This window comes from Aphis gossypii, chromosome 2 (assembly GCF_020184175.1).
Source record: "Aphis gossypii isolate Hap1 chromosome 2, ASM2018417v2, whole genome shotgun sequence".
Lineage (NCBI taxonomy): Eukaryota > Metazoa > Arthropoda > Insecta > Hemiptera > Aphididae > Aphis > Aphis gossypii.
In genome coordinates this window covers 24,477,891-24,496,580 of record NC_065531.1, presented here as the reverse complement: position 1 = coordinate 24,496,580, position 18,690 = coordinate 24,477,891, and the positions used below count along the sequence as shown (strand labels likewise).

The following is an 18,690-nucleotide window of genomic DNA, read 5'->3' as shown; positions in this document are numbered from 1 at the left end:
AAATAATAGTTATATTCAATGTTACGTATCAAATTAACCCCCCCCCCTTGATAAATTTCTGGATCCACCCCTGTAGATGAGTACTCCAGTGTTTATTTCAGATGGTGACCAGTCACTGGTAGGGGTTATTACTCCTTCCCCCAAGAAAAATGTATGCAATATTTTCAATTCCCTTCATCATTTAAACTATGCCATACTCTCTTGAAAATGTACAATATCTCCAGTCTCCACCCTCGCACCAAAGAGATAGAATATTAGAAATAAACACTGGCTGACTAACAATCCCCTTTCGTCTTTTTCTTGATTTTAATATTGTTCACTATGGTTTTTAAACGTCATGATTAGCTATTTATACTGTTTAAGTAAAATATCACATCATGAAAGTTACTAATTAATATTAATTTATTGTTATTATTTTATAGTACAATATTTTATATTGATGCTTTATTTAGTTTCCACAAATTTCCATTATTGTTTATAGAACCACAACAATAATATCAACAGTATACACCTTCCTATTTTTCTTAAAAGATCATAATAAACATTTTTTGTCATTATTCAGACAATAGAAAAAATAATAATAATTTATTTAAATAACTAATTTTTTTTCAAATATACTCGTATTCTATTGTTTTTAAAATAAATAAATTTAACAACTTATTAATGTAAACATTAATAAAATTAATGTCATTAATTGTTGATGAACTAAATAAATTTCAGTTTTTCATTAGTTTTTTTCCATTAAAAATAAAAATATTAAATATAAGTGTAAATAAATTCAATATGATAAAAAAAATTATATTTAATGAAATTCTTCACTGGTAACTGAACAATTATTTACTGGCCTATTGCAACAAAGAAACGATTACCTACTGTTTTATTATAATAAAATTTGGTAATCTTGGGTTTTATAAAACTGAAATATTAGTTCATATTTTGAACAACACCTATGAAAACAATATAAATAATATATAATATGTAGTAGGTACCATAGGGCATAGACAATGTATAATGAGTTATTTATCAATAATCAACAATAATACATATTATGAAATATATTGAATTATATTTAAATGGATAAATAATATTGGTCAATATTAAATAAATAAAATAAACAAATTAATTATTATTAAGTACAGTTTTTAAAAAAAACTATATTACATAAACAAATCAAATAAATATCATTAATTTCTATAAAAATGTAATTGTATTTATAATAAATCAAAACCAAAAATATAATAATTTAAAAATTTAAAATAAAAAGAATGAATAAGAACACTAAAAATATTTAGTTTACGTAGGTAATTTAGTATCTAAAAAGTTACTAGTTATTTTCTTAATGGTATTTAAAAATATATTTACAATATACCGTACGGTTTAACAATATTGAGTAGATACTCACGGTGGAGGAATAAACTTAATGGAAAGCACAAAGTTGTTTTTTAACAATTAAATTGATACCGTGCAGGACATATTGCTCACTATTTCAACAGTCCAAAAATTATTAATTAGGTATGGTAAATTGGTAAATGTAGAAATACACACATTTATAAGTGTATATGAATTTAAAACAAAATTAATATAAAAGATAATAGTTACAGATACCAGAGGCAAGATTCATTACAATACAATAGTAAAAGAATTAATATATATATTAATTACATTTTAATATATATATAAATATTAAATCAAATTTTAAATTCATACAAAAATAAAATTAAAATTTTCTTCCTTAACAATATTCCCATCTAAGAAAAATAAATAATAACTAAAAAATACTAGTTTATTAGTTCATAAAGTAAGCACTATTGGATGGACATAATGTCAGGGCACTTAATTAATACTATTAATCACCAGTAATCAAGCAATAATACATATTTATAGAAACAAATAATATACTAAATAAATGAATATTTTAATAAACAAAATCCATAAAAAACTTTGAGCAATGCATTAACAGCTTTAATAATGGGTTTGTTCGTAATTAAACTATTAAAGGAATGTATTCAGTAACAGATATTGATGACATTTAAAATTTTATTTGTTTATAACAATTGTTTTGAGAAAAAAAAACTTTAAGTTCATAATACATAATAATACTAATGAGTATTGATGCACGTTTTAATGTTGTATAAACTTAAAACAAAAAATATGGCAATTTCTTGGGAAATGTGTACATTCTACAGGGTTGTCATCATCATCAATTAAAATTAAATGATGTTATTATTGGAATAAATAAAATAGTCAGTTAGTGATTGCTTAAAAATTACGCTTTTGATAAAATTCAGGCAGTAATATTCATTTATATTTGGATAACACAATTGAGCTTCATTTGTTTAAAATTTAAACACTATGGAAATGAAAAACAATTTGTATATAATAAATACTTACAAATTATTTTATTACTCAAAAAATGTGTGTATATCACGCATATTACAATTATCAATGATTCGATAAAATTATTAAGACTAAATCATTAAAACTAAAGTAGTAAAAAATAAAAAGAATATTGTTATTATAAATGTGTTAAACACACACATTATTGGTAACAAGTTTGACAGTCTAAGTTACATTACAACTGTTCAAACGAGATTGTACCCGATTCATACAACTTGGTCGAATAATAATAATAATAAATAATAATATGATTTTATACATATTATTATGGCACTACTCGTTTCAGAATAATCCTTTTTTCTTGATTTTTTTCTCCTTTCCATCGGTAGTCCTGAAATATAAATCAACATTTTGTTAAATATTGTGTCAATCTGATTTATTAATTTATAAGTTATAATAATTGAAGTAAGAAATATGACATACTCTCTTTCTAATGACCGCCTTCTCAGTTCGTCAAGACTAACACCACTACTTGATTCCCAGTCTCTGATTTCTACTTCAAGTTGCCTACGCCTTTCATCCAATTCACTAGCTTCAGATTCTAATCTTTTCAACATTTGTTCATTCTTTTGTTGCAACTGTTGAAAAAAAAAATTAATATTTTTAACCATGCAGTCGGTATGAAATCCCCTTAAAGTAAGAGTAAAATATAACTAACAGCAATTTCTGAATCTTTAAGTTTTTGTTTTTTTTCTTTGACTTTCATTTCAAACACTTGTTCCATTTCAGTTTCCATTTTCTTAAGTTTGGCATCATGATCACGTTTCTCGTCTTCCATTTGGGATAATGGATTCCTATTATTAAAAAAGACAAGAACAAATTATGTAAATTCAAATAAAATAGATTTAGAATGCTATACCAATTACGAAATTTCTTTATAATCTTAATTTATTATAAATTTATTGGACTAATTTTTGGATGAGGGAAAAAGTTATTGTTTCTTTCATACTATTAACTGAAACTTACCAAACAGCAACGAAGGAATTGTTGATTGCTCCTGGGGCGCACGAGCTGGACCAATGTGTAAGAAAATAATAATAATTTTTTTTTTAATTTATATTATTAACATAATCAGTATAATGGTTTTAAAAAAGCTTGTGTTCACATAAAAAGCGTTCAATACTATGAACTACAAAATACTAATCTAATTTTTTATTACATTAAATAAAATATATTTTGATATAAAAATTTTTAAAAATGTCCAACATACTCATATAAATAAATATAAAATGATAATGCCATTTCCTAACATTTTACTTTTTATCTCATGATGCAAATTATTTTTAGTAAATATAGTGAAACTGTGAAACCACTAAATTAGAACTGTAAAATAGTGAAATAGTTTATAAAATATATAGAAGCAACTTCATAAAAACATCTTAGTTTAACTACTGATCAACCAATTAAAAAACAATATTAATACTTAAGAGTAAAGAGTATTAAGTATAATTATATAAACATTTCAATAATTAGGTAATTAATAAATCAAATTATTTGATTCATTTTAAGCAATTATTTTTTATAATTAATTACTAAGCCATATTAATCTGACATACACTTTATGACAGATGTTAGTATGTAATTGACTATCAGAAGAATAATTTAATGTTTTTTTTTGATTAAGGGTCACAATATCATATTATGTGTATATCTTGTCTCATATAGGGATACGCTCTAGTCTGCACACAAAAAGCAACGCTATCAAGATTATCTATTTATTATTCCAACACCTAGAATGAAATTAATGAAGATTAACAAATCCATTGTTTGACCACTGTTATACATTAAAAAAGAAGAAAGGCATAGGCATACTCTAAGCGAGTAGATTAAAATCAATCTTTACTAGAGTTTAATATTGTATGATACCAAGTATAGAAGAAAAATGTATGCTTTTCAATGGAATCTATTTTATTATATTTATATTTAAATAAATATTTATTAAATACTTATGTTTCATTTTTAAATAAGAAATTTTAATTTAAATATAATAACAGTTCATAGCTTAAAAATATCAATATTATACATTATAATAGTTTTGTACATATAATATTAATTGATAATAAATGAAAAATATTGAACAGCTAATGAACAATATTTTGAACATTCACAAATTTTTAAATCTGAGTATCAGATTAAACAGTAATCACAGGCATAACTACAGGATGACAAGATACAACAATGCCCCAAGGCCCTGGACTTAGAAGAGCCCTCAACCTTTGTAAAAACAATTTATATTAACAAAAATTTTAATTTTGTTTTCAAATTTACGTCATACTGTTTAAGGACTAAAAAATGTAAAAATTTGCAAAATATATCACATTTCATATAAGAGTATGGGCTGGATTGAATTTTTATACTATTAATAGAAAAATGTAAATAACACAAAATGAAAAAAGAGTTACATTAAATTTTACTTTATTAATATGAGTGTATGACTGTTCAATAAGACATGGTACATTAATGTGAAATTACAAAATTTAAATTAATTAACTGAAGAAAACTTCTTTTTTTTTAAATTGAAAAAAAAAATGTTGGTAACATATAAAGACGGAGGCCAACACTTATTAGATACTGCCCCGGAGAAAGGAAACTCCAATTTATAATTAAGCCTCGGACAGTAACACATAGGTATTTTATTTTATCTGTAGTATAATAAATAGTATATTTTTATCAAACTAACTCCTATTATTTAAAGAACAAATATATAAGTAAGTACTCTGATAATCTGTAACTACATTTTGGAAAAATAATGAAACACTAATACACAAGCGAAATAATTATTTTTATAATAAAATAAATATTTTAGAAACAACTAATTTTGCATGTTCACACATACCTATACTGGTTAGGATTTTTAGCAATTCAGTATACTGAAATTCTACATTTCAATTTATAAATAGCATATTTGACTTGAGACAAAAAGAAGTTATTATTTTAATTTTATTTTTTATGGTCAAAAAACCCATGCAAAACTAATAAAATAGCAAACAAAACAAATATGTTAAATGTTTATAATGAAATAACATTAAATATATTTATGCAACTATTGTAATTTTTTTTTTTTTTGAGGGTCTCATCCAAAAATCAGCCAAATAAATGATAAACAGATATTATTTGGATACATAGAAGATGGGATATTCTATAAATATGAAATGGGCACAAACCACAACCTTGAAAGGCTATCAAAAACGCTTACTCATATATCATAATATATTAACTCACTTGGTCATTCCTTTTGGACCATCAGCTGAGAAACAAGCCAACTTTCTAAATCTGAAGTTTTCATAATGTACATTACTAGTCACTTCTTTTAGATCTTGTAAATGTGTTCTCAATAACATATTTCTTAAGGCAACAAAATCACAATGATCAAGATTTTCCACTGGAATATAGAATAAACAATAATTATTCATTCTCATACTTTAAATGAACTTAAATTTTAAACACACCTTCAACTAAACCCCAAGGATACTTTCGACCACGCACTTTCTTTCCATCCACTTCATGAACTTCAGTTGATCCAACAACAGCAAATGGCACTCGTGCTTTGAGTTTTTTTAAATTTTCACGATCTTCGTCTTTGTCAGAATCAGGAAAATCATAAATTTTGATTTTATGCTGAGCAATTTCTTTTAAAATCTAATAACAACAAAATGTACTCATTTAAAATATTAAACATAATTTATCATATAAATATAAATATAAAATAGTGTATGTATAAAAATATAAACCTGTTTTTTGTACTCTGTCACTTCATCTGGAGTCATGGTGTCTGCTTTGGAAATAATAGGTATTATATTTACTTTGTCATGAAGTCTCTGCATAAATTCTACATCTAAAGGTGTCATTCCATGACTATTTGACTCCAAAAAATATAAGCAACAGTGTACACGGCTATCATGTTGTACTTTTCTATTAACTCTAGATTCGGCATTTAAGTATTCTTCATACCTAGCATTATTAAAAAAGAAATTTCAGATAAACATTAAAATTTAATGATAAATAAATTAATAAAAAATTATATTTACCTTGACTCAATATATTCAAGCACCGGTTGCCAACAATCAGAATTGTCAACAGCATCACCAAATCCTGGTGTATCAACTACAGTAAGAGAAAGATTTACACCTTTTTCTTTTAACATACATCTATTAGTTTCAACTCGTACTGTTTTACCAACACGTAAAGAGGGACCAGGATGTTCTTTGCCATATATGTCAGCCAAGAACATTGTATTAATTAAGGTGGATTTACCAAGACCAGATCTACCTATAACAATTTTTTATATTAAAATTTAACTTTAAAAAAATGCCTGACATCTGTGCTAATCCAAAATATTTAAATGGAAAATAAGTAGTATGGTATAAAGTGCATACAAAAAAATATAAAACTGTACAAAAATCTAATTAACTTACCAACAACCATCAGCGTGAATTCAAAGCCTTTCTTTACAGCTTTACGATATACTTGATTAGGTAAATTGGCAAATCCAACATATCCATCTAATTTCTTCACTTTCCTATCGTTAACCTTTCCGGTACCCGACGTATCTGTCTTCAAAAGTTTTTCTTTATTTTCTGTAGGCTCCGCTGATGACTCAGCTACATATTTAAAAACAAAACATTAAAGTAAAATACTTAACAAGAATGAAAAGACATACGTTTAATGGCAACTGGTACTCGTGGTAAATTCATTGGTGCGGTTGGTGGTAAATTTGTACTTTGATTAGTTTTTATACTGGTAACAGAATTCTGATGGGGAACTGGAGAAGTTGAATTGGAACTTGATTGAACAGCAGATTGAGTTCCAGAAATTGTACCGTTTGCTGATACGTCATTCTTAAAGAACAACTCCCGTTTGCTTTGTAACTAAACAATTAATAATAAAGATTAAACATTTTAAAAAGAACAACAAACAAATTAAAACTATTTACATGCATTTAAGACAAATTAATCAGATTCATTATATTATCCCACAATCATAAAATATTTGATAAACTCAAACACTGAATTATACTAAATTATTTATATTGAAATAATAAATTGATATTTTTTATAGTTAGCATTAAAAATTAATAATAATAATGATTGGTAATTAATAATCTCATAATATATAATTCTAAAATTATTCACGATAGAAAATAATATTTTAATGATTATATAAAAGTTAAAAAAATATATATACATATATTATACGATCATGAATTTAAAAATGATTGCAAATATCAAGAAGTCTAATCACTTAAATATACCCCCAAAAAGGGGGGTAAATTATTAAAATAATAAATCCTATATAATACTAATTGTACAACTTTACTGTAAATATTAATATTACACATAAACCAATAATTGTACTATAAAAATAAAGTATAAATATATAATATTATAGAACGCAATAAATACGATTAAAAAACTCAAAGGTGGTTGGATATATTATATGATAACTGTTTAACAATAGCAGATTAACATAATAACTATTCTTATGAACGATATGGATTTTTAAAATATTGTTAACCAAAAATAATAGTAACCTTAGGGTCCATCAGCAGTATGGTATAAAAATAATCACATATAGAATAGGTAGTTGTTTTAAATAGTAATATTATTAACTTTAAAATAAATAATGTATAATTAATAATGTAGAAAGACTACGATGTAACGTTAATACAATAATTATACGATGACTGACAGAATCTAGATAATATGATACACACATTGCTTTCTGTGAACTATTTAGTAATATAAAGCACATAAAATGATATCTCTGTTTATTACTCAAACTTAACTTATTTTCACACAAACACTCACACACATTAATACTAGAAATAAACATGTGTAATAAACTAATAACTAATAATAATAATAATCATAATAATAATATACTATGATATTATGATAAACAACAATGAGTTTAGAAATAATAACGACTGTAATAAAAATCGATCACAACTAATTAAATGATTAAACATATTTTGCCACCAATAGTGTCCCAAGAGTGACGCAAGTCAAATGGTCATGTACGTGTCAAGAGCTGGTATGCCATAAAAATATATAATTATTTTTTTAACCTAGTTTAATTAATCTTCTATTTAGTCATAAAAAAATATATTTATAACACATCACTATTTAAAAATTTAACACAAAATTATATGTAAGTATACAAGTCTCGGCAGTCTCGCACACAAAAGATAACCAACTATTTCACGGTCGATCATTTTGAATACATTTTGCGTTCATGCAGAGAACAAAACTATTTGTAAGAACCAACTGGTAAAAATATTATCCCTAAAAACCTGTATAATAAATACAGTTTTGTGCCGAAATCAATTCAGCGGGCTTACACAACAATTAGACTCAATCACGTTTCGAAAAAAATCACAATAGCATTATAAAATTCCAAACCAAAATAAAATAGCTTATCTAATTATTCCAATTTATCATTACTGTCACACTCATATTTCATAATTTAAATTTATTATACTTTTGATTCATGATTTGAATTACGTTTTATAGGCGAATCACTCATAAAAATTAATTGCGTGGTTTATAAATTTTATAATAATAACTTTTTTACATACCTATAATATTAGAAAATATTTTGAGCTGAAAAATACATTTTTAAACGCTCAATAACATTAAACTATGGAAGATTAGAATAAATTTAATTATTAGTTAACAATAATATTATTATGTACATAAACAAATTACAATAATAAGAAGATATAGATAACATATCGCCTTCACCAACCATTATGAAATATTATTATGTATCTATATCAAAATGTAACAAGGCGAATTCTAATCAATAATATTATTTGTAATTTTATAAATTATAATAATAAAAGTACAAGTTTGGCTCCATTCACTTCCAGATAATAACATTGAAATAGAAACTAACAAAGATTTTTAAATTAAAAAGAGAATAATAGATGACAATAATTAATTAATAACATTTTCCTGCGGTAAAAATAAAACAATGTCATTTTATTTTTTATTTAAATTCTTTTGTATAAATACTATTAGAAAGTATCCAAGCTATAATATTATTTTTATGAAAATATACGTGAAATATAAAACAAGATAACGTGATTAAAATTATTAAATAATACAAATATCATAACCTTAACATTAATCCGGAAAACCTATGATCTAATGTATGTTCGACGATCCATGATAAATAAATTAAACTACAATGGGTTGTCCATTCACAAATTTATTTTTCTCACAATATCATATCATTTTAAACATTATCTTTATTTTAATGTACAAAGGCGTGGTTATATTATAATTAGAGCACGATGACGTAATTTCAATGGAAGAGCTAGTAGTACAAAAACAGAACACATGTGAAGAAACCGTAATAAGGGTTAAGAAGTCTGGGTGTAACCGTACTGACATTCCCTAAAAATCAAAATTATTACCATAGTTCAAAATGTTCAAATACTACATAGCATATAATATTATACTATAATAATCAAAAAACAAATTTTATACTAGATTTAAAAATGTGTAAAACATGATTCTATTCGATACAAGTCGGTCGAGGTAATATTTCTTAATAATTATTTTTCTGAGTTATTTTACGAAGGAGCACATGAAATATTTTATTTTCAAGATTATATTTGTTGTATACATTTAAATTATTGTCTACATTTTTTACGTTATTTTATTTGTATAAACAAAGTAAAGCATAATTGGTACTACATGATTTGAAATGTCACTTAACGTTGTCAAAAATATTACTAAATTATTTTGCATTAGATATCATCTATTTTACAAGAAATTGTATCAATTCAAAATACCCTACATAGTTATTGAGTATTGTAGTTATTGACTACAATTATTGTTAAATCATCTTAATTTAGAACAACTTCATGGATTTAAATATCTTCGATTGTATCGCATTTCAAATTTTAACTGTATCTATAAATTATCAAAATCTTTTTTTTTTTTATTTATAAAATCTTTAAGAAATATTTGCACTATACATTAAAATATTCTACACTTTTGCAATATCTATGGACGTCCTTACACATATTCCGATCGATTGAAATCATGATGTATTATTTTTGGGTAACAGAACACCCACCGTCATAATTTGATTGAATCCATAGATGTTAGTGAAAAATACATTCTACGATTTTATCAAACAACCAACCCTCTTTCGTTCAAAATTACCCTTTTACGTTTCATCCAACAAATAAAATAAAATATCTGTGAAAATAGTTGGCAAATAACTTTACAAAAAATATTTTAATTCTATTTGGGGAATACCTAGCGGGTTTCTTCATTTTATGATTATATTTTAGTTATTAACATAAATACAGTTACTTTATTTCACATAAATATTAATACTAATACATATTAAACAATTAATATAAGTCATGTACTTATGTAGAGAACAAATACCTCAACAAAAATCTAAATAATTAAAATTTTATAATTGGATTGGATAAAATATTTATAATTAATTTATATAGGTATATATAGGTATTAATATACATAGGTTTATTTTTAATTAAATATTACATTAATTAAAATGTTTTTCGTTAAAAATTTAATACAGAACAAATAAAATATTGAGATTGAGAATTAATATTAAAAAAAATAATAATATTATATTTCACTCAGTGGTAATCTAATACTGATAAAAATATGTTATGTATTTATTATAAATCCAAGGATATTAAATTTGTCATTTTCCAAACAAAACCCTGATAACTGTAATAAAAAATCTGAATAATATAATTATTCATCTACCAGTAACTATTAAATAATGACTATATTACTTATGGCCTCTGACAACCAGCATTTTATTATTAAATAAAAAATATATATGTATAACTATCGACATTGTATATATGTACTTCAAAAATTGTATTCAAATGCTATCATAGTTTTACATATCAATGATATTGTTCATTAATCTACATTTAACTATACAAGCCAATCCATATTTTATATTTTAATGATAATAAAATATAAAAAATAATGAGCCCATTGCATAATTATATATTGTATTATGCCTCCTCTAGCTTTTACCAAACATCTAAACTCTTAAGTGAATATAATAAATGAATATTCCGCAGTTCATTAAAATAGTATAATTTTATAAATAATATACTAGGTATGATTTATGAAGTATCTAATTTTATTTTGACAACTAGGTTACAAAAATTTCTATTTTTATTATAGATACTATTATTTATTTTTAATAAAAATTATGTTTATATAATATTATAAATAATAACAATATAATATTCACTATAGGAAATTTTCCGCCGATAGCATAATAGCTACCTATAATAGACGTGACTTAAAGTGGAATATAAATATTAAATACATTATGTAAAACTGTTAATCTCTTAAGTAAGTGTTGTAATATGTAAATAATAGTAATAGGTTTTTGCGTCGAAAGTCAAACCATCTAAGTAAAAGTAGTAAATTCTACGAAACCAAATTATTAAAAATTATAAGCACCGCGAAAATTAACAGCACGTGGTGTGACAAAGTAAGAATCAAGGTTAGAATTAAATAAGCGGACGCATCGAGAAACGCTCTTAAATATTAGTCAGCTGTGGTCGCCATGGTAACGCATACGCATACGATCGATTTTCTCCCCCGGAAAAGCAACTAAAATCAACAACACCGCACAGAGCAACCCTCTGTAGTTTTTTTACATTTCAAGGTCAGTATTCTGTTAAATTGCTCATTCAAATATCACAACGATTATATTAGAATTAAGTTGAGTTACTAAAATAATAGTAGTGAATTATATTCAGTAATACATTACAAGTATAAAGTTTATACACTTAAACAATTGTAACTATATTTTAATTTATAACACTACGTGTCTTTAACGGCTACCACTGAACGATAAAACAATAAATATCAAAAACTTTGACGAATTCAAACCAAAATTAAACAAATTAATTTATAGATATCCGAAGAACAAACATAATATTTGGCAATAACAAAATATACAATATAGCATAGTTATACCAACAATATTACATTAAATAGCTAGTATTCATAAAAAAAATTGCAATATTAATATTTTCTAATACTAATACGTCAAGTGGCCAAACTTGGACACAAATCGAATCTGAAAGACCGTATTATACGCGTCGATTTCTTAAGAATGTATACGTCACGTACATGACATATTAATATATCTTTCTTAAACACGTCATTATAAAATATTCTAAAAAAAAAAAAACAATACCTAAGTTTAATATTAAACAAATACACAACAATGCAAACTAAATGTGATGATTTTATTTGATTTAATTTCAATTTGCACGAGGTTATTTAACAAGTCGAAGAATTGAGGAATTTTAAGTAGTGAGATAAAAACCACAATTATACGGTTTTACAATATGTTTACTAGTGAAAAAATAATAATGTAATTTTCCGTTGTAAGAATTTATAACAGCTGCTATAAAGACCATTTTCAATTACAGTTATTACCACTGTTAATTAATTAAAACAAAAATATGAGAGAAACACTTATATGTATTTAAAACATGTATTAAACCCTCGAAACACAATAAGTACATAATATTAAAAATAACATCTATGAAATATAAAGGTCCAGAAAAAAATAAGATATAATTATCATTAAGAGGAAACACTCAAAGTGTTCTCGATAGTTCTTTTGATGGAATCAGTAAAGAATCATCATCATTAAAAATAAACCTTGAAATATTTATCTCCGTTGATGGTGATAAAAATTATTCACGTACTTATAGTCAACAAATTATTGAGATTTAAATATTTTAATTTTGGTAGTCAGTAAATTGTATGTTTGAGTTCATAAATAGAACTTTTAATAAATCAAATATACATCACAACTACCTATCTATAATATGTTAACATATGGCTCGAATTAAATATTAGAAAAAGACGAAATACCGCTAGTTATTAGAACTTATTCAGTAAATGTTATAAAATGTATACAAACAATTAGCTCAAGAATTCAATAAAGTAACCAGTATGTATGTATTGCAACATTTGTAATTCATGCATTTTAAATTATGCCCTAACAACGATGCCTATTGGTAAACACTGCTGCAATTGTACGATTTCACTTCACCTGCCCTCTATATGGTAACATAAAACATTAGGTACCATAAAGTATAGCTTGTAAGAGTGTGACTCATCACCTTGTTTAATGTTAAAATAATAAAGTCAAGTTTTCCACAAATTATTACATTGAACAAAAGTGTACTATATTATGTATTTGATCTTGTGTATCCTGTGCATTTGTATACTTAGAAAAACATACTATTAACACGAAAGCTATTTTTTAAAGTTTTAACAAAAACATACGTTTATTTATCAACAAAATGGTATGATAATTTTGCTTAAAAAATGTCCATTAATCATTAATATACATACTTAATAAATTTATAATTTTAAATTCTTAATGCACCGATATACTAAGCATCTACTATTTCTAGTTTTAAATTTAGCAACAAGCGCAGTAGATCCTGGTAGTTCCTATACCATTATGGCATTATTACAATGAGTAATAAAACGCTGCACTTTGAGTTCAATTAAAAACCATAAAATCCTTAAATTTATCTAATCCAATAAATTGGACAACAAAAATCTATAATGTTATGATTGCCTATCAATATTTAAATAATAATCAACTTAAATAGTTGATTATTCATTATTCAATTTTGCACTTTTGTTAATTTCGAAAACTACAAAGACTATCTTATTATAATTATAAATTATAAATATATAATAATTATAATAACATAAAACTAGAGATCAGCAATTCGTGAACATATCATTAAGGAAAATATAAAAAAATTAATGTATAATCAAAACATTTATTATATGATAAGTAGATACTTTTCATAATGTATTATAGTAATATAATACATTACTAATGATTAAATGATATATTGTATATTATATATTATCATTGGCATAAATGCACATAATAGTAACTAGATTTTAAGTTAGTGACAAAAATGTTCAAAACAATGAATCTTATAATTACTAAGATTAATTATAAAGATCTAGAAGTATAAAATATATTATGCCGTAGAAATCTAAATGGCCGCAGTATAATATAATAATATAATAATATACTGTATATATATAATTTGCAGTTACATATTGATTTAAATGATAAAATATATAATATATAGGTAATATAGTCCTTGTGAATTATAGAGCAACATAGAAGTATAGAAGTTAATTATTTTAGTATGCTTAGAATATAACAGTGTTAAAATAATATCAACTTTTTTTAGATGTTTAAAAATTATATTTTAAAATATAATGAATCCATAAATACGCAAATAAATCAAGAAATACACATTGTGATGAGCGAGACTGGGAAGAATGCAACGGGGATTTTGTTTTCAAAAGATCGTTCAGAACATATGTATTATAAAATTATAAATATAAGTTATAGCTTATAACTTATAACATTAAATTTACTAATAAAGCAAGAGTTAAAACTTAAAATGGCATACCCCTGAAAATCAATTACAAAATTATCAGTCCCTCAAATGTTATTATACATTGTTTTCAATAAAATGTAACTAATCAACCAATAGCAAATTTAATTTGTAATTTGGAAAATAAAACAGGTTATAATTTTTAACAGTCGCGTGTATTTACGTATGGTAAACATTCTTTGCGAATTCATGACTTTTAACGTTTAAATGTTTACTTTTAAAACTAATAAATCTTAACTATTAATAAATGTCATAATTCGTTTTTAGTTTATAATGGTGTCAGTTTAAACATAAACCCTAAAAAAATAAAACCAGACTAATAAATAGTTTAACGTTTAACTTAAAAACATATTCATTTAAATTTATTTTATTTTTAAACATGAAATTTAATGTTTCTAACCTTTAACATATACTTCATTGACACGGTATTATAGGTACTATAAGACAAATACAAAAATTAGAATTTAAAACCATGTTCAGAAGTATTAAACGACTGGCAGTTTTAATAGTTCTTCATCAAAAAATTTAATGAACTAAAAACCAAACCTTTAATTGAAAAATAATTGTCCATTGACTTAACAGACCTCGGACTCGACCGATGAGTGTGTTACGATGATTACTTCCATAAAAACTCGTAATAACGAATAAAGAATAACGATGAATCGATGAATTATTTTCTGGCGAAAACACGTGTGACTCAAATAAACCAGTTTACAACAGTCGTATTATTGAGCTACTGTGTGCACGGTGTAAAATATATTATTCGCAATGGAAAGACCTCGTCACCAAGTAGATGTGAAAGCTTCAGCGATACCGTCGGAAAGGTCGCGGCAGCGTCTCCTTGTCGGTCGCTATAATAAAATTTACATCAAAGGACAATAAAAAGTAGGATATACAGCTAAACATAAAACGAGATGTATGATATACCGTTGGTATCAGAGTAAATAATAATAAAAAAATATACACAATATAGAGCATATCGCCTATACAACGACAAAATATAGTTAACTATATAGACGAAGAGTGAGTTGAGTGACCGGGGTTTAACGTAGTTCTACATATTATAATAATAACCACACAATAGATATACGACACGTGTGCGAAGAGTTTTGTATTTATTTACGATAATGGAAATTTCTTTACGTGTCCAGTAAACAATGCAATCCGATCATTTAAGTATAAAGTAGAATCACTGAGCACGGACGTAAATACCAGCCAGGGAAGATAGTAATAACTCACCAAATTGAAAATAAATAACTAAATAACTGTTTTGATTAAATTAATACTCACACGTATAACAACAATTTGTACGTAGGCTCAGTATGTTATAAATTCTCAAGTTTCGCAACGGATCCTCGAAGGAGATTCGTCAAATTTGAATAAGAAAAAGTGGATTTAAAAAAGCAGACGAGCGCGTCAAATTGCGCGTTGACATTTGTCAACATACAGGTGGTGTATAAATACTCGTAATAAAATATGATAAACAGTATGGTTATTGCCCAGTGTCTATACATACATTATAATGACGGAACAACTGCAAGTCGATTTAAAAGTATAACACACGCTCACATATGGCACAAACAAACAACACTGTGCAAAGTATCTGACAAATGACGAGTATGATATACTGATATGTAATAAGCACGACAATGATATTACAATAGACGGAACGCCAAAAAAAGAGACTAACTACAATTCAACTTGGTTACACCGACAACACGATACGACAATAATTTATAATAGTTGTAACAATATTGTCATCGTCATCGTCACATCTATATCTACCGGTGGACGGTGAAAAGGGTAAAAAGAACATTAATAACTAAATAACATTAACGAAAAGAACTGACGGGTTTCTCACGGATTATAATTATATCATTCCATCTGGAATTTTAAAAAAAATGTATAGGTAGGTATACGTACGTATTATTATATTTATACATGAGAGTGCTACATCGGGCGTGTGTCGCTTTTTTATTCGTTACTAAAAGGGGAAGAATATACTTCGTTCAGAGCGTCAGAAAAAATTATAAAACGTAACCGTTCGTATATACCAGTGTACAATATTGTATCAACTCTATTCGAATAATCACTCCCGAGTTCACGGCCTCCGCGGCTCGAGTGTGTCTTATCTACGTCGATTTCCTGCACATTTTGTTATTTCATTCCGATCAGCGCAAAAACACGATAATTATTGTTGAAGTACCTAGGGAGCACATATCGATTGTTATGAAAATATAACCAAACGAGCGGTTTTATATAACACACCATACACACACGTGTGCACAACAACACTATACGATTGCATCCGTCGTTCGGTGTATTATCACCGCGGTCGTCGATTAGGTGGTTAATTAATTTAGCGACAACACTACATTACATGCGGTCGTCAGCGAAAGAATTCGATAACGAGACGTTTAAAATACACATCATAAACCGACCACCACCATCGACGTAATCGTATCAAGGTTGATTTATATACATGACATTATAAACGTCCACCTCGGTGGTATACATACGCAGCACTCGCAAGCCCAAGGTATATAATATGAATAACGACGATTATTATACATTAATATTTTAAAATCGATAGGAATAACATTTTTTTTTTCTTTCGAAACCATTTCGAAAATAATAATTTTATATATTATTACTACAAATTCGATTATGCCGTCGCAGAGTGTATAGTGACGAATCGCGCGTAGATAAGGGTGTGACCTTTAAAAACTAGTAGTCGGTGGGGGTGAGGGTGCGCCCCAGCGTGATCTCTATACGTACAGATCGGAAAACCAGCTCACCTACCTCTCACCCAACCCCCCCTGACCAGAACACCCCGAGATTCAACCTCCTAACCCCGCGCAACAGAAAACGCGGTGTGGCGCCCGCCCGGGAAAAACTTGCAACGAGTAAAAGCTTGCCTTGGTGCCGAGCACGGGTTTAGGTGCGGTGACGGGCGGCGGAGGTCCGGCCGGCGACGACTGATGATGCTGGTGGAGATCGTCAGCAGACGCGGTGGCAGTGACGGCGGCGGCGGCGGCGGCGGTAGTGCCAGTGGCGGCGGCCGCCGCGGTGGACGAAGGCGGCGCCGGCCCGCCCTGTTCGAAAATTCGCTGACGTTGGGCCAGGCGTTCCATGCTGGCCAGACGATACGCGGCCGCGGCGCTCGGCGTGTAAGACTTGGGCAACGTCGGCGGGGGCGTCGGTTTTGCCACTCCGCCGCCGCCGCCGTCGCCGCTCTCGCCGTTAATCATATTATTATTATTATTATTGTTATTGTCGCGAGCGTCAAGCAGCGACGACGACAGAGTAATTTATTGTTATTCGAAAAACGCTTGAAAACGAGAGCAATACACGAGTAGCGACACTACGGGCACACCGCACTGGAAACGCGCCACCACAACACGCGAGGGTAGTAGTCCCGCCGAACGCGCCCGTCGTTGGTATCGTCGACAAAACGTGCACGCAGCGCGAACGCGATCTCTTTACTGCGCCGGCTGCGGATTACACGGTGGTAAGAAGTCGACGCGCGGTGACGGCGGCGGCCACGGTGACGAGCGCGCTCGCGCGCGGTCGGGGACGGCGGGATTTCGATGCCTCGCGCGCCAGATGCCCAGCCGACGGTCACAGTGTTGCCACACGGTAGGAGCGGCGAGACGTCTTCGTGAATAAAGTGCGTATTTTTTTTTTCCGGGCGATTATTTTGTTATTATTATATTTTATGACGAGCGATGACTAAATATCGCAAAAAAAAAAAAATAATAATAACAATAATAATAAAAACGAACACAAATACTCTATCCGCGGTCCGAACA

The 18,690-nt window shown here is 27.5% G+C and overlaps 1 protein-coding gene across 4 annotated transcripts; it reads right to left on the bottom strand.

Moving 5' to 3' along the window:
- Positions 1-1,040: 1,040 nt before the first annotated feature.
- On the bottom strand, positions 1,041-18,379 carry LOC114132667 (septin-7). Of its 4 annotated transcripts, none has more exons than XM_050198997.1 (11): positions 17,797-18,379; positions 7,058-7,265; positions 6,813-6,998; positions 6,426-6,666; positions 6,129-6,348; positions 5,847-6,036; positions 5,620-5,779; positions 3,364-3,408; positions 3,056-3,191; positions 2,821-2,975; positions 1,041-2,728 (listed from the first exon to the last, which is right to left on the bottom strand). In XM_050198997.1, the coding sequence occupies exons 1-11, from the start codon at positions 18,127-18,129 to the stop codon at positions 2,680-2,682; spliced, it is 1,923 nt and encodes a 640-aa protein (XP_050054954.1). In that variant the 5' UTR covers positions 18,130-18,379; the 3' UTR covers positions 1,041-2,679. The 4 variants fall into 4 exon arrangements, with proteins under 4 accessions (XP_050054954.1, XP_050054956.1, XP_050054957.1 ...); XM_050198999.1 differs by lacking the exon at positions 17,797-18,379 and adding an exon at positions 7,928-7,954; XM_050199000.1 differs by lacking the exon at positions 17,797-18,379 and adding an exon at positions 7,331-7,351.
- Positions 18,380-18,690: the final 311 nt, after the last annotated feature.

Bases quoted from the DNA above. Each gene is read 5' to 3' on its own strand.
- LOC114132667 (XM_050198997.1), bottom strand. From the start codon at position 18,129: ATGATTAACGGCGAGAGCGGCGACGGCGGCGGCGGCGGAGTGGCAAAA. The intron at 6,037-6,128 runs GTTTATATTTTT...TGTTGTTATTAG, and splicing joins TGACAGAGTACAAAAAACAG to ATTTTAAAAGAAATTGCTCA. The intron at 2,976-3,055 runs GTTAGTTATATT...TTTTTTCAACAG, and splicing joins TTAAAGATTCAGAAATTGCT to TTGCAACAAAAGAATGAACA.